This window comes from Corticium candelabrum, chromosome 6 (genome assembly GCF_963422355.1).
Source record: "Corticium candelabrum chromosome 6, ooCorCand1.1, whole genome shotgun sequence".
Taxonomy (NCBI): Eukaryota; Metazoa; Porifera; class Homoscleromorpha; order Homosclerophorida; family Plakinidae; genus Corticium; species Corticium candelabrum.
Genome location: NC_085090.1, coordinates 422,501 through 448,958, shown reverse-complemented (window position 1 = coordinate 448,958; position 26,458 = coordinate 422,501). Strand labels below are relative to the sequence as shown.

Below are 26,458 nucleotides of genomic sequence, written 5' to 3'. Positions count from 1 at the left end.
TTGTCATGCATGTAATTTCAAAATAGAGAAGCAGTTTATCGGTTTCAGATTTTGGCAGTCCATGCGCTCTTCTACCGGGTTTCCGAGGTCTAAGTTAATTTTGATACCCGGATGATCGATTGACACGCCAAGAGGAATATTCAATACTTCTGGTAATTTGCTAAAGCATTGATGAGACTTTTGATATAACTGGTAATTAGGATCTGCTTGCTTTATTGAGATACATGTTCCTTTATACAGTAGCTATAGGTGCGCATGCCTGTCAAACACCTACAGTTGCTAGACGGTGTAAAGGTTTAATTAATTTAATATTACTACTTTAGTGTTGTGATGTTGTCAAAAGGTGGAAATTTGATTACACACACACACACACACACACACACACACACACACACACACACACACACACACGCACGCACACGCACACACACACACACACACACACACACACACACACGCACACACACACACCACAAGTCACATGTCGTAGGGATTATCTGTATTTTAGTAGTGTATAAGTATACCTTGTTATCTTATTCATTGATGATCAACTAATACAGTGTGTAAGGACCCAAAGGTGCTCTATACATGTACCGTCCTCGCCATCTAAATGACTAAGACATAATAATAGTTCCTTCGTTGACGATTTTGTTCAGATGCAGCATGTATCTCTAGATTTTGATTGACTATGGTTGTCATTTTGTTGAGAAAATTAGAGACATTTTAACACAATTTTATCACCTTTGCATGCACATCACTCACCTTTAGAACCAAAACACATCATTCTAATGACGTCCCTAAGAATTCTTTGTATAAAATTCAAAGAATATGATTGTATGCATACGTACATCATGACATTAAATTCTGACTAGAAGATTAAAAATGGTTGTAAGAAACTCTGTTGTATGTTTTGAGAACATCATTTGCATTTCTCTAGTGTGGGTGACTGATGGATGCAAAGCTTGATTTATTGAAGGCTGAACTTTTTGATAACCTTCAGCACCATGTGGAGAGTGTTGAACAAGATTCTGAAAAGGTGTTTGACATTCATCAGTGTGATGCGGAAGAAAAAGCACTTCGATACAAATATAGGCAAGAGGGAATGTCTGATATGATGTTTGAAAAGTGTTTGAAAGAAGTGGAGAGTAAGATATTTACAAGTAGCAGACATGCAGTTGACTCATGTCTGGTTCGTCTGAAATCACGAGATTCAGAAGATCAATACAGTGCTTGCACTGAACTTATGTCACAATTGTTTTCACCTTTCTATCGACGGAGTTCTTATGATGCTGCAGATTATTTTTCTTCTCAAGGTGGAGTTGAAATGTTAGTACAGCTTGTGAGCTCAACTTGGCAGACAGAAGAGCATGTGTGCACAGTGGCTTTGATTGCAGCTCAGGAATTCATGAGTAGTGATGGGCGGACTGATATGATGATCAAGTGTGGAATTTTGCCACTTGTAGTGAAGATATTAAATTTATCTTCTTCTTCAACTCTGAAGTCTAAAGGAGCCGGAGTCCTTTGTGCATTGTTGGATATTCGGTCAGCTCAAATAGAAGCGGTGAAACAAGGTGCTCTGGATCCAATCATTAACATTGCCATGTCGACTGAGAATGAACTGACTGATGTAGAAGCAGCTGTAGCTTGTCTCTACTGCTGTTCGTCTAATCCCAAGTTGGTGGAAGATATTATTAATGCAGGCACTGTAAACTTGCTGTGTGATTTGTCAGTTACCATTACTGAAAGGCATGATTTTGAACTCAATCATCCTGACTGTTTAGACATTGTAAAGAAGCTACCACGAATGATAAAGTTTATGTGTCATGCTACAAATGGGTTGCTCTTTACTCAGAAAGTTAAGAGTCAGTGGAGAGAACTTATAGAAAACAGCACGCGAGATGTGGACATGTATCAGTGTTTATCATATTTACACAAAGAGGAGATGTGGGTGCAAGCACTTCAGTTGGCTGCATACTGGATGAAAATTGAGACTCCCGAAAGTGTTAGTTTTGGTTTCATTGCTTCAGTCTTTTGCATTTTCTAGTTTGTCTAAATTGTGTTGTGCTATGTTGTGTTGTGTTTGTTTTTGCATGTATGGGTGGGTGTGAGGTGTCAATCTGTAGCTCATTTCCAAAGGAGTTGCATTTGAGTGGCAACATAGGAGGGACCTTTGCTTTTCTTGGGGTGAGCACAGACATAATTTCCTTGGACAAGGAACTCATTCTATCACAATTGCCTCACTCAACTCATGCAGGAATATGAATTAGTACGTGTCATACAAAACTGGAGTAGACCACTGGCATTTCAACACCCTACTTTTTAGTATAGTCTCATCTGGAACTTAGTTTCCAAGCCTTGAGGTTGCACCTTGGTCAGTGCCTTTGCTACTATGGGTTGTTGGCACAAGCCCTAACCTAGACCTGTCCTCTAGTCTTCTTCAATGAAAGACCTCCTTAATCTGTCCAGCATTTGAATATCTTGTGCACGTGTACACCAGCCAAACCACACCAATTGATGAATAGTCGGCCAGTGAGGTGTACTGTGAATCAGTTGCAGATTTGTTATCCTGTACTTTAAAGTAATACGGTACATTTGGTAGGAAGCTTGCAGAGCCAAAGTCACTGTAAACTGACTGAAACTCATACCCTGAAAAAGAAATTTGTGTGGGAGAAAAATTGTGCTTTTTCTAGAAACATTACTACCTGTGCGGAATTAATTTGTGCGACAATAAGGTCATGCGCAAATAAGATCATGCGCAAGGGAAAAATATATGTGGAATTTATTTTGTGCGATGGGCTTGTGATCGCACAAAATCACACGAATTTTTCTTCCGCACAAATTTCTTCTTTCAGGGTAGTTCAGACTTCTGAAAGCCTGTGAAGTTTCTCTTATGAACGTATTGGAACACATTGGATACGATATCATTATTGCAGTCTATAATAATCGATAAGTAATAATTTATTTTACTGATAACATGTATCAGTAACTCAACTAACAATTGTAACATAATTTTTGGCCACTGATTTTGAATGGACACTTCTTTACAACTTTTTTATTACAACTTATTTGATGTGAAAAGTGCACATAGTACAGTACACTGCCAAATGGGAGTTTTCAGCTGCAATTGTATTTATCTTCAAGTGTAAAGCCTGTAGATTTCATATAATACACAACAAAACTTTCAAGGTTTTGCAGTATTAAATGAGCAAATCACAGTAATATAATTTATGTGATAATATTTGAAAGTTTTGTCTGTAGAAATCTCTTTGTTAATTCTAGGTATGGGAAGCAGAGCGTGATCGTTATGTGTGGCCAGTCTTAAAATCCTTCACTGTACTGCTTTCTTGCAGTCATCCTGTGGTTCGACATCTTGGAGCTTTTAGTATGGCCAAATTATCTCTCGGTCCAAACAATTGCCAGACTCTAGTGGATGAAGAAGGAAAGGGAGTTGATTTATTGCAGCTGTCCAGTTGGAGTGTACCAGAGAAAGAACACAATGAACATTGCCGTGAAACATCTTCACTTTGCTCATCAGCTTATCATCGAGTAAATTTCTTATTTAATTAACTAAATTCTATTTGATGGCATTTGTTTTGCTGCAGCTGTTACCACTAGGACTTCATCCACCTCGTCTTGAAAGTATCTGTTTGTACTATATTGGAAATCATTTTGCATCCTCATTTGCAGCATCAGTTGATATTTTGCCTAGAAATCTGCAACTGAACATCATACCATTCTCTAATGTATTATAATGGAAATTAATTTGGAATAACTTGCCACTGCATGATGGGCAGCATAGCAATACGTTGAATGATATTATGTTGTCCATGCAATTTTTCAGCAAACAGTCGTCTTGATTATATGATTTAGGAAATAAACAATTAATTCGTGCAATGACCTACAATGTGTAGCCTTGATGTATCACATTGACTCACTTTGCCTTGAGCTGATGCTTCCAGCCAGGAGTAAACAATATTGTCTCTACTATACTTGGTTGCCATATACTAGTACATGCATTGGAAACATGAGGCCGGGGCTGCAATGAAAGATGGACATGCAATGACAGGCAGCTCAATGTTCACCAAGCATGTGCAATTTCTTTGTAGTCATTCTCCCATCTTACTGGAGGGTTCATGCTTGCATGTAAGATGGAGTCCAGTCTGGGTAACCTAGCTTTCCTCCCAAGACAACCTTAAAAGGGGGGGGGGGGAATGACCTCAGCTGGACTCTTATTAGGGACTATACACCCATGTGTTGAACATCATAATATTCTTTTTGCAAATGTTATTGTAATTCTTTAAAAATATAGAATCTCAAAACAAATTGTAGTTGAAAACAATTGTCTGTCTTGGTGTAGGGGAGACGACCGGCTGGACACTCGAGCCTAGGTTAATTAAGTCTTCTCTGTGTGTGGTTTAGTACATGGTAGTGTACACATACAGCAAAGTTTTGTGACAACCAATGATGTAAGTCACATGCAGTGATGTATCAGCAGGTGCAGAACCATTACAGTTTTTAGGTAGCTGGTGTCAGGAGTTTGCCCTAGCTTTTTATTTCTTACATATTCATGCACTCATCTCATAGGATTGACTTAATTTCAATCTCTCAATGTGCCTGTGTTCATTCCATGGTGTTCATCTCAAGCTCTGCATGTCACTTTACTGGACTACCCCTTCATATATGCTTTACTGTTATACAGGCTATACCTTCCTACACGTTAGATGGAGTCTTTTATCGTTTACTGTTTGTGCTCTGTTACTGGATTTCTCCTTTACTGCATGAAGTGAATCTTCAACCCCTCAGTAGAGTCTAACCCTAACATGAAACTTCACCTTCCAACCTTAAAGCTAGTTTTAGGGAATTTCACCACATACTTTGTATGCAAGCTGTAGAGCTTCTTCCCACAACCAAAGACTTTAAACAACTGTGTTGTGGTCCAGTATACTCATAATTCAGTATCATCTATGTAGCTAGTAATTTAATATTGTTGCTTGCATTGCCTGAATATCTTACCAGAGTTTTACTTCCTTTATAAGTCCATACATATATTTCAGCAATACCTGATGTATGGTAGTACTCACACATCATTGTTGCATTCGCTTATGGTTTCCATTCAATGACTTCTACTGCTGTTTTGGCAGCGTGAATAACAACATCATTGCTGTCACTGTAGAGCTCTTTCAGCTATAGCACAGCACATACATGCAAACAGTTGGTTTTTGTAACACAGATACATAAACGACACAAACACAGCTACAAACCTTGGGTACAACTGAGCTAAGAGCACGCCGACCTTCTGGTGCTTCAGCTAAAGTAGTGATTGCCTGTAAACAAGTTAGGAGGCCATTAGATAGCCATAGTTCATGTCTTGTTACCAAAAATGCTTTTATTCGTCCATACATACAGTTCCTTATAAAATGTGTGTGCACGTGCGTGTGTGCATGCGTGTGTGCATGCGTGTGTGCGTGCATGTGTGCATGCATGTGTGTGTGTGTGTGTGTGTGTGTGTGTGTGTGTGTGTGTGTGTGTGTGTGTGTGTGTCCATAGTTCTAATACCTCTAAATATACCAATAAACATTGCTGCAAGTAGAAATTTTGCTAAATACTCAAGAGCATTTGTAACATTACAAACTAATTTGCATTTATGGTATAGTCGTATAGTTAACAAATTCAATCTTTTAAACTATTACTCAGAATAACTTACAAATTAATCTGTTTGACATCAATGAAGTTTTGCAACATATTGTAGCATGTTGGCATTACTTTGTGCTAATATGTACAGATAACAAGCCTACCATATATTTGATATTAATCAAACAACTCGGTGATGGCAAAACCCTATGCTGCATATTTTTGGAGAAAGAATTACTTCAATTGCCGCTAATTTTACTTTATATCATGTGATACATAAGACCTCTTTATCACCTTAACGACGTTAACTCGCACATCCTCACTTCCATCGTTCAGTAATGCAACGAGTGCCGGGATAGCTTCAACTTTGATGCATTCGTACTTCCCTTGTGTTGTTATAGAAATGCTCATTAGAGCACCAGCTGCTTGTGCCCTCACTAGCATGCTCTGGTCAGACAATAAATGAACGAGGTAAGAAACAGCATCACACGCACAAGCTTGCTCTTTGCCAGCTATAGGAAAACTAATCAGAAACAAAGAAATTTAAACTCAGTGTGACATGTTCATTGCTCTTGCCAGCACTGGCAATAAGATTGGCTATATTACAGAAATTCAAGCATGACATAACAAGTCTGTATATATCAAACATTGTGGCCTTTTCATACAAGCTCCTTTCCAAACCAAGCCGAGCCAGCCCGTGCCAGAGAGCCAAGTCAACCCCATTCACACGACAATTTTTTCTCAGAAAAAGTGAGCCAGATCACTTAGTGAGTGTGTGTCAATCTTGCTACCCACACTAGCTATACCCATGGTCACGTGTACATTTCTACGTTTCCTTGATCATGAATTGGCTACAAGTTGCGTGCATTTTTTCCATGGCATTAGAGTGATCAAATGGAGAACATGTCTAAAAGATTGGTTGTATCACTAAAAGTATGACACAACAAGAGAAAGTCTGGCTACATAAGTATAATGCAAGGGAGAGGGTCTGGCTACACAAGACTACAATACGGCTGTGGTTCAGCTTGGTTATCGTTCACATGGTAAATGCAAGCCAAGCTGAGCCAAGCCAAACTGTTCCAGCACGACAGTCTGAGGTGGGCCATTTCAGCGCAGATTGGCTTGACTCCGTGTTGGCCCGGTTACCAGTGATTGCATGAACGGACTATAACATAATCATGTGTTCTAATTCTTGTGCACTAACTGATTAATCAATTCTACATCTACTCCATTCTGTGTACCTCAGATCCATGACACTTCTGGCAGCTCTTGCTCTCACACCTTCCCTTAAATCAGTCAACAAGTCAGTAAAGACTTCCATTGCCTTGCACTCTAAAGTAGGAATGGCGTCGATCCGCATGCAATTGTGTAAAGTGTCCAATATTAATTCCTACAATCGAGTCAACAAAGCAGCGAGAACAAACGTCAATACAATCTACACCAACTTGACTATAACTATTACAAACACAGCAGTTTAAAAACACTGTAGTAAATCGTTAACTAAGAATTAAGAAATCCTTTGGTAGAAGATAATACTGACAAGTTATTCTGTCATTTCATGCAGATAACCACTTGCTAACTGGACCCCCTGAAACTAAGCATCAGTATTTGCAAGAAAACCAAAATTCTAAACAAGCACCACATGCATCAAAGTTTAGATGTTTCCATTGAATATTAACAAAGCAAGATATCCAAGCAAATGTGTTCATCTCACCTTGATTTCATCTTCCTCAGTTTTTAACTTCTCCACTAGCACTGGCACCAAACCAGATGCCAACACACCACTACCACCCGAATAATCGTGAGTCAACATCTCAATAGCTGTGTGAGCATTGCTTCGAACTTCAAAGACTTCATCATTCAACTGGTGATACAACACATCGAATTAACCAAACAAATACACCCAAACTATAAATGAAAAGATCGACATTCGCTCACCAATTACAGAGATGAAAACAGCAGTAAACTATAACTATTGCAATTAGGTTAATAACTTTAAGCCTATGGGCTTTACATTGTACAAATGAAAAAGTTTTGTGTCCCTGTTCTGAGACTCCCTACTCATGCTGACTCATTGCTGCATGTGCTTTACAAAAATTAAGTGTCATGTCATGTCCACAAAGAAATCCACAAAAATGAGCTGAGTGTATCAAGAATTAAACAAATAACTGATGCATGCTTATAACTCATGATACTAACACACATACACCTACACATACACCTTAATTGATTATTAATTCCTGCATAAAATGTTTTCTAAGCTGACAAGTCTGACATTGTGAAATACTCAGAGTACTTCAAATGCATACATGCACCTGCATGTTAACATCAAATTTTCCAACAATTAAGTCATGAAAGAGTCAGCACATTATCACACAATTCAGCATACATACCATTGGTAATCAGTCTATTACAGTACAATCATTAATTAGTAAAAGGCAATAGTAAGATTGACATTAATTAATCTTACAATTCTGACACAAAAATGACAAAATCAATCGTACTAAATGTTCTATGAAAACAAGCCTTGCAGCTACTCAATTTCACAAAATATTTTGTTATTTTGGTAAAATGTGATATAGAGTATCCATATCTACAAACATGACGTACAATCATAGAATGCAGCTACCACAACCAAAATTGTACACTCAAATGTTACATTCAACTCACCAGTTTAGACAAAGGTTTAATAACAGACTGTTTCAGGAATGCGTCTCTTCCAATTGCATGAGCTGTCACACAACCAACCAACATCACACTTTACATAAAATTGCTTGAACACATTCAGTGATACTTGACATGATGTCCAGTACTTCTGTTGCCTTCAATCTCACAATAGGGTCGTCGTCCATGAGCAACGTTTTTAAACTTTCCAAAATACCTATCAGCCACAATATCTCTGTATCCAATCAACTACGACTGCATCAAGTACATTTAGGGTATACATATTATAAATTTTGTAATTAATTAATTAATATCAACAAGTATCATTCATAGTAATCAAACCTTACATAACTCTAGTTAAATACACACAGTAAGTGTTAGTCAACAGACAATAATTATTTTGACACATGTTATGGTTTAAATATTTATATATAATCATATTGAATATTAATCAAATTTGTACCACAATCAGCTTAACAAGCAGATATCACCAGATGTCTACAAATCATTACCAATGTCTAGCAGATCATTCACGTGGTCAGATACAAACACACACACACACACACACACACACACACACACACACACACACACACACACACACACACACACACACACACACACAAGTAATAGTATTAGTTTATTACCACTAGCACTGCTTTCAGCCATTTGTCACCAACTTATAACCCTGCTACTGTACAATACAAGCACATAACATAAACTGGTATAAGAAAAAAAGCCTGATGTGTTCATGCCTGACCATGCGCCGTTGTAAACGTCATTTCCAACAATATGTCTAGTGTACAGACCAAACCTCCAGCATTCTGCCATGTAGCTAATTATGCAAAGCTGCTCCTGCTCCATGAGGTACAACTATATACTCAGTTGTTGCAATTTTAATTTAAATATGTAAGTTCCAAAAATCTTTCTGTATGTAGGCACATCTGTAAAACTGATGACACACATATTAGCAAGAGCTAACAAGACCACAGAAGACAAGTCCAATGTGCCATGTTAGTGATGTTACCAACATTGGTAATAATTATCTTAGAATTAGTAACAAAACAAACTTTCTTTGGTTCATGCAGATGTCAAGTCAACAACATTGAGTCGAAAAACGTTAATTGTTCAAAGTGTAATGTGAGTGTTATTTTCAACAAGTAAGTAGATAAATAATAAAAAAATTGTTAAATCCAATAAATTTATTAGCTTCTGTTTGTGCTCATCTCTAATTACATGACGACAAGAAAACATTTAAACTCTACTCTCTAGCTGTCAAAATACCTTAATATCAAAAACGCTCACCTTAATTTTAAATATCAATCTGATAGTGATGCTAATATATCTACATTAATTAAAACGTAATCGTTAGTATAGATTATTCATTTTTTATTGATTTTGTTTATTGATATCAAATGCATAAGTTGAGGTGGACACAAAAAATCATTCAACTCGTTCTTACCGACACGGAAAGATTCTGCCATATTTTCTGGTTTATGCATGACATCACATAGAGAGCGCAAAGCTCGTTGCCTCGTGATTAGCTGCGATGACTGCAGCTCGCCATTCTAATTAGAGAAGAAATCGATTTCATTCACTAGCGCAGTACAAATCCACACTTGCCTACCAGTTTAATTAGCTGCCTATTTCCATACGCCAAAGATGATTTGGTAGGATCTATGTTAGGAGGTAAACGAGCGCTAATACGAGGAGTTGCCATCGCAGCAAGACGCCGAGCATGCGTACATGAAGTGTTTGTTACCATCGAGACAGTGTAGCACGTGTATCACGTGCCCTTAATTAACCTAACTCCTCCCATTTAGCCTAAAATTTGAGAGCTTACTACATTCTATGGAAAAATAAAAAAAAGATGCTAAAATTACTAGCACTACATGGAGTTAGAAACTGCTGCGCGTGGTGAGCCCGACTTTGAGATGGTCACTCCACTCTCCTATCATCCTAGCTAATTAGTATGTCTAAGTAGCTGGTTTACAGGAGGGTGTTGGAATTAAAGGCTTTGCGTGGGCAGTGGCGGCATAACTAGGCATGAGTGAACTAGGGTTTGTTTGGCAGTTATCTATAGAGCTAGACTCTAGAAGAAAAGCTAACACGTAAGCGGTTTGAGAGTATACACTTACAAACTGATGACTTGTTTCTAGAGTTTGTTTTTGTTACCGGCACTAAATTTAATTAATATGTACATTTTGCATATAATATTCTTCTATAGGTGTACTATTTCTTCATACTATTTTAATTTTTGCAGTCTACGTACTACTATTCAGAATGACTCGTGTTCACAAGAGTGCGTAGTAGAATTTTGTCTCTGTTTATGCAATCTAATTAATTAATTAATTAATTAATGACGAAAAAATTTAAGAACAACGTCGTAGTAAACATAAGATACCTGAAACTATTAGATTATAAAACACAAGGCAGACTTGCTAATGGTTATGACCACGCAGAAACAAGAAATGGTAAAATATTTTGCATATTAGGAAAACAATTAAGTATTAGCTGAAATTCTCAGGCTGAAATTTGGTGGCACGTGCTTTTACCAGGTCTTCCCATAGATATAGAAACCACTGTAGCAATCACTAGATAACGCAAAAGACTCGAAATAGAAAAAAATTATGTCATGCGTATACGTGCTGGAAATCTATTTTCCAACCTCCTAGCTTTGCATCTCATTTGTTTGTTTGTTTGTTTGTTTGTCTGTTTGTTTGTTTGTTTGTTTGCATGTATGTTTGTTTCTGTGCACTTTTTTTTGTATTTCTATGTTGCATTTCATTGCCTTGCCACACAAGAGTTCAACACAATGTCATGACGTATGTGTAGGAGAGCATGGTAGCATAGTTGTATCACGAGACGCCTTGGAGATTCTCGTATGTGAATAATCACGATGTTTCCTGTTAATCGTCAACACGTATCCCTAGGCGTTAGTGGCTGTCTATACCGAATTGAGAAACAGCCTCGTCATTATACAAGAACAAGCCACGCTTTACAAGGGGTGCCCCTTGCTTTGTTGGACGCCGTTAAGGAAGGTGAGCAAACACTCGCTTAATTGAGTCTGCATGTACGTACGTATACGCACGCACGCACGCACGCTCGCACACAGACAAACACACACACACACACACACACACACACACACACACACACACACACACACACACACACACACACACAATGCTGCCACTTCGATTTGATGTGATTTGATGTATATCTGCATGCTCTGCTGAATCTTGTTCTCGTTTTGTTGTCCTTAGATCGTTTACTGAGTATGATGTCTTCAACTACAAGCAAGCATTTAACCTCTGATTTCATTTCATCAACTCTGAGTAACACACAAGTGAGATCATTGCAAATAACTACAGTATAGTTTAGCAGCAGACAATACAGAATCGGTTTCAATAATTCTGGATCACACTGAAGAGACGTCGAATGCATGGTCTAGAATTCAGCAGCAACACAATTGAATTTGATGTATACTCATCTGTTGTATACCAGTTATATGTTCAGGCGCGGAATCAAGATCTGGGAAAGAACAATATCTGCATGCTCATGATCACCAAATGTCAATGATCGTTTGACGAGTATTTTAGTGTTAACAATCAGATGGCGGCCGGTATACAAGCTAGATACAAGAAACTTTAGGTGTAGTTTGTTCTTCTGGGTTATTTAGGATAAACTACCTTTAGTCTGGTTGTGGCATACAGCAGTTACTGTAGAAGACTTTGATCAGCCTAGAAATTGTAACGTTTCCAGTCGTTTGAAGAGGTGACGTGTCACCCTACTGACTCCCTTTACATTTCATTGTGCATGCATGTCTTTGGTGCCCGAAGAATATCAAGAATGTATTGCTTTGCACATTTTGGGAGCAATAGGAACACTTACAGATTAACTGTTATCCATTAATTAATGGTATAAAAACGTTTGGCTTTAGGGCAATTACTACAGTACATTAAGGAGACAACATGCAGTAGTCATACATGTTTTCTGTATGTCATACAATGAATATTACATTGTGTCTAGAAGAGTAATGTTCGGACTTTGAGTTTTGTACAAACAGCAAGTGGAGCTTTATCTGTGTGGCTGGAATCTTTGTCACAGTGCGGTTAGTAATAAAATCCTGTTGTTTCTAGTGTCATGCATGCACTCTCTGTGGTCTAGTTAAGTTATTAAGTCAAATGATTGTTTACGAGCGCGTTAGTGAGTTGGTGTGCCCGCTCGTGTGTGTGTGTGTGTGTGTGTGTGTGTGTGTGTGTGTGTGTGTGTGTGTGCACGTGTGTGCGTGTGTGTGTGTGTGTGTGTGTGCGCGCGCGCGCGCGCGTGTGTGTGTGTGTGTGTGTGTGTGTGTGTGTGTGTGTGTGTGTGTGAGTGTGTGTCGTGCGTGCGAGCGCACGCCGCCGTTAGGTAATTTGCTCATGTTTTAGATTTTGAATATCTTCTTTCAAGCTTACAGTCTAGCAACTATGATAATCACTTGCATTCTTTTCATCAAGTAAATCAAAATATCAACAATTTTATGTTAATTACCAATAATATTAACACTAACTAATGGTTTGTTAACAGTTTTTGTCAATGGTGTTGCAAAGTGGTGTTGAAGAAGGTGCCGCCAACTGGCTTCGTGATTCAAACCCCGAAGGTTCGCATTACCCTTCTAAGTAGAACAACAATAATTATTCTTGTGTATAAGAATAAACAGCCAAACTAATAGAAAAGCAAATCTGTTCCAGTAGTGTAAACATATGACATTCCCACATCTACAAGCACACGCGCGCGCGCACACACACACACACACACACACACACACACACACACACACACACACACACACACAAAACCCCACCACCACACACACGCACCACCACTGCCCCGCCCCCGCAGCCGTCACCAACGCCGCCGCCACCACAACCACCACCGCCGCCGCCGCCACCACGACTACTACCGCCGCCGCCACCACCACCACTACCGACACCACCACCACCACTACCGCCACCACTAATAACCACCGTGCCGCCACCACCACCGCCACCGCCGCCTCCACAACCCCGCTGCCGCCGCCGCAATTACCACTACCGCCGCCGCCGCCATCACTACTACCACCACCACCACCACCGTCGCCACCGCCACCACCACTACTGCCACCGCCGCTACAGCCGCCACCGCCGTCACTACCACCATCACCACCGCTGCCGCCGCCGCCACCACCACTCCCACCGCTACCACTATTACCGCCGTTGCCGCCACCGCCACCACTGCAGCCGCTGCTATTATCACCACTGCCGCCGTCGCCATCACCAACGCCACCACTACCACCACCGCCACCACCACTACCGCGATCACCGCCGCCACTACCGCCTCCACCATCACTACCGCTGCCACCACTGCCACCATCATTACCACCGCAGCCGCCGCTATTATCACCATTGCCGCCGCCTCCATCACCAATACCACTACCACCACTACCACGGCCACCGCCGCCACTACCATCACCACCGCTGCCGCCACCATTACCACCACCTCTGCTACGCCACTACCGCCACCACTGCTACCACCACCACTACCATCACCACCACCATTACAAACACCACCACCACCGCCACACAACATTACATTACACCACACCAGCAGTTTATGGTCATAATATGCCACCTATATATATATATATATATATTACGAGTAGTGCAGTATATAACATACAATATACTTTTGTTTCAGAGTGGAAACAAGTTCTTCAGCATCTACTTGTAATGCAACAAGACTGTTCAACCATCCAAGATCTTCTTCCACGTAGTACTGGTCTATTCAAGATTAGAGGAACATCAAATTTTGAGAAAAGCATTGACATGCATCAAAGGCATCGACGAGTCAAGTCTGCGCCTTCAACTCGTAAAGAATATCAATTCTCGCGTCATGTTATGATGGATGGACGCAACCCAAGACCAAAAAGTGCAACGGTTGTTTCTCGTACAATGCAACACAAAACTTTCACGTTGGAGAAGAAAGAAGTAAAGCATTCTGCCGTTTCTCAAGCGATGACAGATTTCATTCAAAACAAGTCGTAAGCAATTTTGTACACACGCACGCACGCACGCACGCACTCACTCACGCACGCACGCACGCACGCACACACACACCACGCTGATCGAGTCCAGTGGCACTCAGACCTTCATATAACAGTCGCATGCACCTGGCAGTGAAAGAGCTTGAATATAGAGACAGACATGCCTGGCTATATAATCCATATTTTACCAGTTTAGATGTACCGGTTTTATAATGTCTGCATGACCTTTTAACCTAAAAGTCTCACTTCTGCTTTCTTTCTTCCTATACATGCAGATCTCCGAAGAAGAGACTATACTCATTACCGAAAACTCTGTTTGAGATCAAAACCCCACGACGTCTCGTTCCACACAATCATCGCTCTCTTTTACCACATCCGCCATTCTCGTTGGAGCGGCCACGACCACAACACTTTTTCTTGCGACCGACTTAGCTAATTAGCAATCCTCATACTGATCACAGATACTACGTTCATCATTTGAGATGTAATATACTATAATTATATAAAGTAACATTTCCCGTTAGTGTCTAGGATTGCAGACTACTTCTTCTCTAGAGTACATGTAAGTTGCCTTATCGACACAATCATGCTATCCACTTGTTTCATCGCGTTTAGCTAATTAGTGCCATAACTTAGTTACTTTGATTTCTCTCTTGATCATCTACATACACTTAGTCATCAATTTTGATTTAAATATAATGTTTATACCTAATATTGCATGCACTTACAAATCAGCATTTATTACTAAAAACATCGAGATCTCTTTGTTTGTAAAAATCAACTCGCTTACTGTAGAAGAATCTGGAGAAGCTGGCGTTCTTGGTCATTCCCACTACACGCAACATTTGTAATTGCAAACTCCATGCATTAATTAATCAATTGCAAGCGAGTTGTACAATCCAGTTTATCAAAGATACAACTAGAGATATCAACTGTAAAAATGTTCTACGTATCAATTAATCCATCCACGTGTACGCAAAGTTGTTAATAACATTAATTAAGAAATAAATTCAACACAGAGTACGACAATAACAAAGGCGACGTATGATATTGGTAGAATTAATTCAAGTAGTTTGTGGGCTGTCCAGCGACGCAATGGAGGCCGCCAATAAGAAATCCTGCTATACCACGCCAAGGTGTGGCGATAATTTCACCACATACATTCATTCATGAGTCTAAAGCAATAGCCAGAAGAAAACCGAGGGAAACGCCAATCAATATATCTTGTCAACAGTAAAGACCATTTACTCGCATTGAACAAACGACTATTGACTAATAATAAATCAGTTTATCTAGATGTACGCATGGTGTATAGAGTATACTCAACAACGGACTTCCATATCATAAGACTTCTCTATCTATTGAGATTACGTTACTGCAGACACTGTTCCCGAACGCCAAAATCAGAGCGCCCTGCTCAACTGTAAGCTAATACTAGCACTCTAGACTTTCGTCGGGTCATCACAGCACTATTGCTAGATGGGGTGATTGCCCAGCTTGACACACCATGCAGAGAGTGGGGTCAAGGGACTCTGCCTAGCTCATATGCTCCATTGTGATATTCTCAAAGCTCAAGAGTACATACTACAGTCTTCACCAGTGAAAAGGATGGCTTGCATGCCAGCAGGAACCGATGATGACACATTCAAAGTTGAGATAAGTCACTGGATTGACTTGAGTAAACCTGCACTTGGTGAAGCTTAGGCTTCATGCATGTCATCTCCCCAGAGACTGCTCATCTCTACAAGATCGTCGTCGTCGTCGTCATCATCATCGTCATCATGAAACCTCTTCTGCACTGAAAAGTCAGTTGCAAGAGTCTACAATTAATTAAGACCTTCGGGAAGACATGCTTGACAGTTAGTCTAGAAACTGGTTTTGAATGGTCTGCTACATAACAACGGAGTGTTTCTGAATGGACCATTTTATCGATGACGTTTGTGCCACTCCTTTTCTAACAGCTGGGATAGATAAAGCGCTGTTCTGACAGTGTATCATGTCATATGAGGTGTTACACAGGATTTTAATACCGCGTTAGTGCAATGTATTAGAGAGATTCATACCAACAATGCAAAAGTCAGGTGCTTTTAATTAATGAAAGATTTCCAATACGATGATTTGAGTTCCAATATCTAGTAAAACATTTCACAACAAAAACGAACATAAACCAAGTCCCAATGCAAACGCTAAGAATATGACCAACATGCCAACTGAGAGTAACTACATTTATTGTCAACACAAACAAACCAATTGATAGTCAGTAATCCCAAGACAGCACTCAATCAATGTAAAATGTTAATTAAAATCAAGTTCACTTTACCAGATGGGATGAGCAAGAGTGACTTCCTTTCCTCCATCCATTTTCCCTTTCACTCTTCTTTTAGGAAGACACGATACGTACTCCTCTGTCTCACGAATACGTTTGAAAATATTGCGGGCCTCTGCAGCTGTTGGTCGTGTGGCAGGCAGGATCATCCTTCAGCATGTGTTTGCATAACGAACGAACTTCTCTCTGGCGGATGTGTTGGACTTGATCCATCCGACGAAGAGAATTTGGAGGATCGGCAGTGAACAGTTCGCAGATGGTCACACTCGTGCTGTACACGTCGGTCTTATCATTTTTATGCACAGCACGACCGTCAAACCTCTCCGGTGCTGTGTAGTGTGGGCTAAGCATTCCGACCGAAAGTGAAGCATCGTAAAAACGAGCACCTCATAGATCGCCCAGTTTGGTTCTCATTGTTGAAGTGACAAGAATGTTTCTTGGACAGATGTCGCCATGAAGAATAGCCTTAGGTTGCTATGACAACAGTAATAGAATTTATTAAATTCTATAAATGGAGACTAAAATTTCACCTCCTAATATCACACAACATTTCCTTTCTCTTATCACTGATCTTATTCTCTGTGTTCCACTCTGTAACTTCCAACCAATGAATCGTGTCTAACTGTATCTGCCTGTTTCTCGGTCTGACTGCTTCTCTATCTGCCTAACCTTCATGGTCAAACAACGTGAGAGTCTAATATATACAATAAAACCTATAAGAAGATCGAGTCTTTCTTTCACAAGTCTAGCATTGTCACACTAACTGTTGTGTTTATCTAGTAATCAGTTGATTAAATCTAATGTCTTTCTTATTGTTTTGACTACAACTTTTCTTACCATGGAGTGAAGGTAATCGAGTCCACACAAAGAATCGTGTGCCATATCAACCATTTCTCGTAAAGTGAGAGGCAAAATTTCTCCTTTGCACGCATAGATGACACACGACATGGAACCGTTCATCAATTCCATGATAATCCATGCTTTCTTCTCTTCTTCGCCTAACTCCAAAGTGACACCACAAACTGCCGCGATATTTGGATGGTGAATCTTCCATGCGACAGACACTTCTTGTTGTAAAAGACGAATGTAAAAAGGTGATGAAATCAGATCTTTATACAGAATTTTGACAGCAACCGGACAGTCACGCCAATATCCAATGCGAACCTCTAACACATAAAAATGATATTAACTTATAAATTTGATGAAAACATTACAACCTTGCTCGTCCTTGAATAACAATATTTTAACTAATAAATGTGGATTGTCTAATTAACTTGACCGCATTTCCATCTTATATATAATTTAAATTATTATTAACAAATAATTTGACAGAAGTTTGATAAGTAAGTCATTTAACTAACTATCGTTAATGTTAATCTAACCAGCAAATCAACTATCCAGTCCAGCTGATTATATATATATATATATATATATTATATATGTGCGTCACACACATAAACATGGTGCAAAATAAACAAAAAGAAAGCAAAAAAGACAAAACAGAAAAAGACAATTTATATCTACAATAAAAGAAGGAACACACTATCTCAGTCAACAGAAAAGAGTTCTCTAGGTGTAGTGCTGCTAAAGCGTGAACGTTGCATTAACCATTCACATGCTAGATGACATACTGCAGTTCTGGATGGCGAGACAGAAGCTCAAAGTCAGTCCTAATTACTCTGTATATGGAATGTCTTGAGTTATTTTCAATACAATAAAGTGACTGAAATGTCCTGCAATCAGAAAAGAATGAGGATCTTGTTGAACTGTCTAGGAGAGATGGCATGTAAGAGACGATCGGATTTACAAATCGTAGGAGGAATGAATAAGACTGTAACTTTCGTTTCTATATTAAATATTAACAGAAATACACAAAACATGCAGATGAGCATCTCTCACCTCCATATGATCCACCTCCTAGTTTTGTGTCTGTGAGCTGAATGTTATGTGAAGCAATACATAAAACTTCGGTTTGTTCTCTCTCTTCGTATCGTTCAATTGTAGCTTCAGCATCTGACAGCAGCTCTTCGATGTTGGACTTTTGTACTTGTACGTCGTTTAGCAAGCGCTGCAAGGCCTCAAGTTGTCTCTGAAGATTAAGCTTGTCTACTTGTAAGCGTTCCTCTCGCATTGCGCCTCGTCTTCTCTCTTCGCTTACAGCATTTTCTCTTTCTACTTTTTCGACTCTCAGTGCCGTTTCTAGATCTTTAATTTGTTGCCTCATCTGTTCTACATCAGCTGCTTCATTCTCCTTCTGCTTTCTCATTTCTGCCATTTCCCTGTATTTAGCTACTACGTCACGTTGCAACTGTTCTATCTGTTGTATCAAACTCTGAACTAATTCCCCGTCTCGCTTCGTCTCAGATTCTCGAAAATGCTTTTGTGTGGTGGAAGAGGTCTGCGTGAAATTTACATGTTCTCGTTCAGGAGGCAACAATGTGAACTACACAACAAAGAGATTACCTCCATTCTCTTTGCCACTGACGATAAACCAGATCTTCCAGTTGCTGCTGCTGCTCTGATGTTGCTTCTGTACTTTGACCAACTGGAGCTAAACAATAAAAGAAAACTTCTATTTCACCTCTACAATACTCACTTTCATAAATTATACAATAGATGTACAGGCATATGTAAATAATATATAAGACACATTCATATGTATATGTATTTGTTGCATGTTTGGGTGTTTATTCCGTCGTTGCTAGGATTCTTTTTCTCGTTATATTACACACCTACCATAGCAACCCAACCACATGTTGTATATTTACCAGTCAATAAACGTATATTGACCGGTCAATATCTTCAGTATATACTGCTTACTGACATAAAACACAACTAACTTAATAACACGAAAAAAAGCTAGCAATCAATACATGGGCATACCTATTTTAGATTACAAGCTTATTCTTTACCAATAATAATGTTCACAGTACTACAGTTTGTAAAGACGCAGTCAGAAATGACAAATAGATTCTCTCTTTCCGTTTCAGACGGCTGTTCAACCTGGACTACTTCGTGTCTCTCCCGACTCCTTGACTTTTGCGTCAGTGAAATCTGTGTACGCATGGCCATTATCCAAAACTTTGCACGCTGCCATTTGCTGCAATTCAGATGGCTCTTGGTATTGTCTCAATGCTTGCAGGGTTTTGTGGCCGGTTCTGCCTTGAATGACATGTTCAGGAACTCCCGCTTGAAACGGCCTTGTCTTGTCAAACTGGAAGACCAGCTTCAGCTGTCATCACTTTCATCATTATAGCCAAAGTGTTATGACCGATTACTTGCTTCGAATACCAAGGACCAAATGAAGGTGTAGCTAACAGAGGTCTATAATAGAAGGCTTCTCGAGAAAATCCTGCTGGCAACTTACTAAGATAGAAATCCAAATTTTTTACGTGGCAACGGTCACCAGCTTCTTCATTAGCGTATCTGATAAACCACAAACAACAAAATGCTATTACCTTACAGAGTCACGTTGGAGTTTGACTATAATTTACCTTGTGACTATTTGTTTGGATGCCGTAAATCACTTAGTCCACCACTATGATTTTTTGATCGTGATCAACGTAAATGTAACAGACTTTGACAATCCGTCTGTGGTTTGGCTGCATCTAGTTGTGAATCGTTGGTTGAGAGAATGTCTGTCTGTCAGTACCTGCTCTTCTTGTGGAGCATCCTTGTTTCGATTACTTCTCCATGCTTCAAATGTTCACATCACCCAACTGTTGCAGACAGTCGTGTTCTTGCAAATTGTACCCTTGCTGTACTCGTCTTTTCAGCAAATCTGCTGTCAAGCTGTCTAATACTAGTGGCATGCTTTTTGAAACCAACGCGTCTTATCTGTCGTCGTCGTCCTGGTCATTATTACGGTCTTCTTTCTGATCCGACATCACGCTGGCAAAGCAATTGGATAATGTATTGTACTAATACTTTTAAGCACGTCGCCTTATGGGGCTGACGTGCCCGTCAACAACACTTCACAGCTGTCAAAATGTGGTTGTTTGACATAAAACTTTAGCAGTCATTGCAATACACAACCACTCTAATTCAACTTGAATAATCTACGAACTCTAATACAGTAGGATGTTAAACATGCAACAAATAAGTTAATGCATGGTAGGGTCGACAATATCCAGTTTATTGACCGAGGTCTTTTCGAGGCTTTCTCCTCGATAATTAGCCTCGGCTAATTATCTCGGGGAAGCCCCTCAAGACCTCAATCAATAAATTGGATATCGTCTCTCTACCATACATTAACATATATATAAATTATAGAATAGTTGTATGTATATAACTGATACAATAGATGTATATATATGTAATACATGTTCTCAATTCCTCCCAGTCGGCAAGATGATCAACTGTTTGTGCAATCACCGGCTTCCGTGTTCTTGTGACCTTCAACAATGGTTGCCCATTATTGATTCTGAGACACGACTTGCCAGCATCCCCCTCTCTCATACTATCAATTAATCAAAACCCGTTATGTGGTCGCCTGTCCTTGCATGCTTACTGATAGAGAGCTCTTGCTTGAGGACTCAGACAGTCAAGAACAGAAAGAAATGAAGCAAATAATAAGGTAACAACAACAAATATCTAAGTTTAACACGTAGATTATCAAAGAAGAAATAATTACTGACAATGAAATTAACACTTGTTTGTAATAGAAATGGATAAATATAAAAACAAATACATGGCAAGTAATCAAAAACTTCAAACGTCTACTTTAACAGTCTCTTGTTCATCAATTATGGGTGTGCGCATACTTGCATGAGCGAGCGTGCCCACCCGCCCGCCCACCCACTCACCCACTCACCCTCTGCGTGCACACACGCACACACCACTGTATGCAGAAGAGGTTAAGGTCTGCTTTGTCGGCTACAGGAAATTAGAAAAATACAAACCTCAAGACAGCTATTGCTACAAAGTCCTCGTGATGACAAAAATCTTCTAGCCTATCTACTTTTATTATCTGTACATATGACAAAAGAACAGTTAGATATGTTCCACCTGCCAGTATTTACTGTTTTTTAACGTGAGTTAGGGTAGTGGTGCGTATGTGTAATCTTCCAGAATATCCAAATCCAGACAATTTCTGGATATTATAACTGGATATGTTGTCCTTGCATCCTTAAATTTAATTGCAGAGACGTCGAAAGCACGCCATGACTGTACCATTTTTCCAAATATGGACTGTTTCCAAGTCGCCCTTAGCATATACTTCTGTCTAAGGTGTAGTTAATTGAATAGCTAATACATGTACATGTATCTGTTTCACCAGTTTGCTTGTGCTGCATAGACAAATGTTCGACGTTATCAAGCTGCTCGATATTCAGAGTCTCCGTGTCAGAAGTACGAATGTTACAGAAAAAGAGCAACTAAAGTTACTTGGCAAGTCTTCTGTGTTTTATTTGTAGAAATGACACATCGTTAGTGTGCGTTAGATTCACTTGACCACGCCTACTTAACGAGCTAGGCAAAACCACACAATGTTTCCTCTAGTGCAGCCAAACCCCACCTTTTCTATATGTGTCAGCGGGAAAAGGGTTTTGGGAAATTGCACACAACGACCTGTGTCTGCATACACCCACGCACCCACCAACTTCCTGGTGGCTGCTAATCATATTAGAGTTAAAATGTACACACACACACACACACACACACACACACACACACACACACACACACACACACACACGTGCATGCACCTGCCCACTTGTCCACCCACCCAACAGTTGTCCCAATATAGTGACTGGTGCTTGAATCAACATCTTGCCAAGTGTATGTCAACTGGTGCTGCTGCTAACATCAACGTGATTCGTTTAATCCATCCTCTCAGCTCGATTCTCAATCAAGTAATACAAAAGTAACGTCAATTCCGATGTCTTATGTGAGGACAAAATGCCTCAAACTCTAGTATACACTCCTAGCTGCTTTTTTCTGCAGTTGCTGTTTAACCAAATCAATATTACATACAAAAAGTCAGAAGTACAGTACTCAGAATTCAGTTGAAGTCTTCTGGAGTTAAAAGAGCTGCTTATGCAGCCAAGTTTAACTCTCTTACAACTTGTCTCTACTGTCACAGAAACAACAGGGATGTATTGATAAAATCTTTGAATGGTTCATTCTTATAAATAAAATTGTTTCCTTAGTATCAATAGAAACAGTGACAGCTTGGAGACCTGAGCACAGCTGTTGAAAGACTGATCAGATTTCAAGGTCAAATCAAAATGTTTCAAAGGTTCCAAACGTGTTAGTACAAAGAATAAAGTACCAGAAATCTTCTGTCAGCATGGATGTGTGCCAACCTTGCAATACCATCTGTAATAGTGTGAGTGTAATAACTCAGTTCTTCTATCATCATTCCATAGCATACAATACCTTTACCCTCCCCTCTTAGTGTACATTTTATAAATTCAAAATGGCTTTACATATTATACTATCTGATGCAGGGTTGTAGGCTAGGACATTGGGTGCGTTCAACTCAATGCCACATTTAAAGATGATCAAGTCAAGATACATTTTGTCCCCAGTCAACATGCGGCTCTTTGTGCTCATGCAGTTTTTGTAGAATTCAGTAACTTACACACGTCCAGCTGTATGGACAAACTAACAATCTAGCAAAGTGAGGCAGTGTAGTCCAGATGATGATTGATGATGATGATGATGATGATGATGATGATGATGATGATGATGATGATGATGATGATGATGATGATGATGATGATGAATACACACACACACACACACACACACACACACACACACACACACACACACACACACACACACACACACACACACACACACACACACACACACACACACACACACACACACACACACACACACACACACATGTAAATATGTCTAACAACTCAGACTAATATGTCTGATCTTCCATTGTACTCTGCTACACAATTTGACTCTGTATATACACACATTACGAGAAACAGAACAAATTGAACAAGACGGAAGCTAGACTGCAGCTGTTTACGCACACTACAAAACTTACTATGCTATACTACCTAGAGAGGGTAGTTTCACTATTTGACCTCGAGAAGTCAACTAGGAGTTACTGCATACATTAGATAGATGGCATGTTTTACGTTCAAGAGTGCCTTCGTTGCTGAACTAGAAATAATTTCTTTGTGTGACTACAAATCACAAGTGTCTTCCTCATACCCACGGAAAGCATTTACTAGAGAGGAGGATCACTTCATATCGTAGGCGTAGAAAGCCACTCACCAAAGCGCTGAGGATAGGTAGGAGCCTATAGCTAGGTTCTACAGCATACGTTACTCGTTTTTACCACAACTAACACAATGAATTGTCTAAACTACGAAACTTTCTCGAAGAAACCGACAGCAAGCATACAACTCATCTGCTACATATCAACATTTCCTGTTATTAAATACGTACTTCTTTTTATTAGTTAGTCACTTGTAACTTGAGACAATCAATAGTCTCACAGAAATCATTTCTAAAATGACTCTAGGACTGACACTATTCGAATTCTCTTGTCAAGGTTAACTTTTGGATCATGGAGGCAAAGGTGTTTTGCGAGACTCCCCCTCCAGACACCAATATAATATATTAGATCCATTTTATTAAAATATTGCAAAAAATTTGATAATACATACGTCTAAATCTATCTATTACATATAAAAAATTCAATAAGTCTATGGATTCGTGTTTAGTGAATAAATATATAAATCAGATAACGATGTACTTTGTTCTATCATTCGAGAATATTTTGAAATAAGTTAACAGATTTCTATATTTCTAATATTTTTACAAAAACTTGTAATAAATATATAATATAACAGACAATAAAAATATTTAAATACTTAAATATGATCCTATTATAGGTAACTAACGTTTCATAAATTTTATGTAATCGTGTGGAATAATATTTTAATTAGATAAATTTTTCAATTGTTATAATACAAATTTGTTTTCGACTACTATTGTTTCAATCTACAATTTTAATAAAACAATTGGTCATGTAACGTTTTTACGTCAATGTCATTATTTGTGGTACGTTTAGAGTTTTGTGATGTTTCCATAACTGCTATAGATAGTTGTTATTGAAATGACTCGAGCCTTCAAATTTAATTTTTGCACATAAATAGTTTCTATAATATAACAAGACTTTCGTTCAGTACACACCAAATAATTCTTTGCTTTATCTTGATGTAGAATCGATCTCAAGTGGCTTCTCTTCTCGTAGATACACAATCTGTCACTAATCTATATTTCAATTTTGTAGCAATGGCGTTTGAGTTATTGAATAACGTACTTATGTTACAAATAATATATTATATTACGTTTTAATGTACTTATGCTAAAACATTAAAAATAGTTGCAAAGCGATCTGCAGAGGAGAACATGTGGGATCCGATTTGCACGAAGTTTCGTGCAAACGGAATCCTTTTTGTAGTAAATCGAGGAAACAACGCAGCGACTCCAAACTTGTTCTGTCGTCTTCTCTTATTTTTTAGAGTCTGCGAAAAATAGTTGCAAAGCGATCTGTGACATGTTTCGGTGCATTTGGCACAGTGAAAGACATTATGCAAACGGCGACCTCCGCGTCGCCGTAAAGAGCGCGGCCGTACAACTGCTAGAGTAAGCGCAGAGATGTTGCATTGTTATCGATGAAGAGGTTGAAGCGGTCGGTATCAGCACGCGGCTCGGATCCCGTTTGCAAGAAATTTTTCGGATGCCGTTTGCACGAAGGATCCAGAATAAAAGATGCACAGGTCCTAGGACCAGCATTAGTGTTTAGTTTCATAATGCATACCTTTCCAATTACAGCTCTAATCAACGAAGGCATCTCATCCGTATCTGCTGTCTACCAAAGACTACACTGTACACAAACGACGACTTGTAGTGCGCTCTTCACGCAAACTCACGTCCCTACACGTCGTGGTTTGTATTCGTATTCTGCGCCTGTCAACGGCAGTAACGACACCTAGTAAAGCCGTTTGTTCGAACCGATGCCAGCCAGCTGCATGCTCGACGACTTCATGATCACGTCTACTAGACAAAGTCTTGCAGAGAATTCACGGCAAGTCACATCGAATCCGGACGATCGAGTCATAGCAGATTTATCAAACTTGGCATCTATTCGACGCGAATCGAGTTAGGAAAAATATATGCCCGGGCGAACTTGGAAGTCACATGCAGTTACGTACTCACATATCTAGACGAAGTCACGACTCGCGACAGACTCTCGTGATTTCGACCGTCCCGTTGGGCGTCGTCACTTCGAAGACGTTGCTGGCGTTGTGGGAAACAGGCGTATCGAACGTGGCAGGATTTGGATTCGCCTACACGGCCAAACGAAGGGAAGGCTTTTTAAGACTCGGACATACACTAGAATATCTTGCCTTCTTCGACGTCGCCCGCAATAAACGACAAGCTCCGCGCGTACCGTCCGACGTCAGGACATTCCGAAAGCCCGTTAGTACAAAGATATACTCTTGTTTCAGAGTGCTAGTAGACTTCGTCATCCAGCTAGTTGTAATGCAACAAGACTGTTCGTCCAATATTTTCTTCCACGTGGTACTGGTCTATTCAAGATGAACATCAAATTTTGAGAAAAGCGTTGAGATGCATCATCGAGCCAAGTCTGCGCCTGCAGCTCGCAAAGAATGTCGATTCTCGCTTTATGTTAGGATGGATGGACGCAACCCAAGACCAAAAAGTGCAACGGTTGTCTAGCGTACACTGCAACACACAAAACTCTCAGAAGAAAGAAGTTCAGCATT

General features: G+C 39.5%; 4 protein-coding genes across 4 annotated transcripts in view; 2 read left to right on the top strand and 2 right to left on the bottom strand.

Annotated features, from left to right (window-relative positions):
* The first annotated feature begins 133 nt into the window (after positions 1-133).
* LOC134181337 (uncharacterized) lies at positions 134-3,893 on the top strand. Its single transcript, XM_062648595.1, has 4 exons — positions 134-152; positions 938-2,002; positions 3,280-3,546; positions 3,603-3,893. The coding sequence occupies exons 2-4, from the start codon at positions 950-952 to the stop codon at positions 3,750-3,752; spliced, it is 1,470 nt and encodes a 489-aa protein (XP_062504579.1). The 5' UTR covers positions 134-152; positions 938-949; the 3' UTR covers positions 3,753-3,893.
* Positions 3,894-4,892: 999 nt separating this feature from the next.
* Positions 4,893-10,017, bottom strand: LOC134181286 (radial spoke head 14 homolog). The gene is made up of 9 exons (XM_062648532.1): positions 9,923-10,017; positions 9,758-9,863; positions 8,426-8,512; positions 8,302-8,363; positions 7,346-7,495; positions 6,873-7,021; positions 5,926-6,154; positions 5,262-5,324; positions 4,893-5,184 (listed from the first exon to the last, which is right to left on the bottom strand). The coding sequence occupies exons 1-9, from the start codon at positions 10,013-10,015 to the stop codon at positions 5,101-5,103; spliced, it is 1,023 nt and encodes a 340-aa protein (XP_062504516.1). The 5' UTR covers positions 10,016-10,017; the 3' UTR covers positions 4,893-5,100.
* A 1,156-nt stretch (positions 10,018-11,173) lies between these two features.
* Positions 11,174-14,979, top strand: LOC134181403 (uncharacterized). The gene is made up of 7 exons (XM_062648676.1): positions 11,174-11,336; positions 11,562-11,644; positions 12,328-12,409; positions 12,729-12,796; positions 12,868-12,940; positions 14,017-14,359; positions 14,638-14,979. The coding sequence occupies exons 1-7, from the start codon at positions 11,195-11,197 to the stop codon at positions 14,792-14,794; spliced, it is 948 nt and encodes a 315-aa protein (XP_062504660.1). The 5' UTR covers positions 11,174-11,194; the 3' UTR covers positions 14,795-14,979.
* Positions 14,980-17,075: 2,096 nt separating this feature from the next.
* LOC134181474 (uncharacterized) overlaps positions 17,076-26,458 on the bottom strand; it is a 9,873-nt gene continuing 490 nt past the window's right edge. Inside the window, exons 2-8 of the mRNA XM_062648745.1 lie at positions 21,590-21,657; positions 19,967-20,114; positions 19,692-19,920; positions 19,181-19,239; positions 18,588-19,131; positions 17,526-17,854; positions 17,076-17,162 (exon numbers count right to left, since the gene is read on the bottom strand). Of these exons, the coding sequence (XP_062504729.1) occupies positions 17,076-17,162; positions 17,526-17,854; positions 18,588-19,131; positions 19,181-19,239; positions 19,692-19,920; positions 19,967-20,114; positions 21,590-21,657 (1,464 nt within the window). The remainder of the gene's footprint in view (positions 17,163-17,525; positions 17,855-18,587; positions 19,132-19,180; positions 19,240-19,691; positions 19,921-19,966; positions 20,115-21,589; positions 21,658-26,458) is intronic.

Coding starts and splice junctions, on each gene's coding strand:
- LOC134181337 (XM_062648595.1), top strand. CDS start 950: ATGGATGCAAAGCTTGATTTATTGAAGGCTGAACTTTTTGATAACCTT. Junction 2,003..3,279: donor AAATTGAGACTCCCGAAAGT/GTTAGTTTTGGT, acceptor TGTTAATTCTAG/GTATGGGAAGCAGAGCGTGA. Junction 3,547..3,602: donor GCTCATCAGCTTATCATCGA/GTAAATTTCTTA, acceptor GTTTTGCTGCAG/CTGTTACCACTAGGACTTCA.
- LOC134181286 (XM_062648532.1), bottom strand. CDS start 10,015: ATGGCAACTCCTCGTATTAGCGCTCGTTTACCTCCTAACATAGATCCT. Junction 5,325..5,925: donor TGCGAGTTAACGTCGTTAAG/GTGATAAAGAGG, acceptor ACTTGTTTACAG/GCAATCACTACTTTAGCTGA. Junction 5,185..5,261: donor TTAGCTCAGTTGTACCCAAG/GTTTGTAGCTGT, acceptor GCTGTGCTATAG/CTGAAAGAGCTCTACAGTGA.
- LOC134181403 (XM_062648676.1), top strand. CDS start 11,195: ATGTTTCCTGTTAATCGTCAACACGTATCCCTAGGCGTTAGTGGCTGT. Junction 12,410..12,728: donor GGAATCTTTGTCACAGTGCG/GTTAGTAATAAA, acceptor CTCATGTTTTAG/ATTTTGAATATCTTCTTTCA. Junction 14,360..14,637: donor GATTTCATTCAAAACAAGTC/GTAAGCAATTTT, acceptor CTATACATGCAG/ATCTCCGAAGAAGAGACTAT.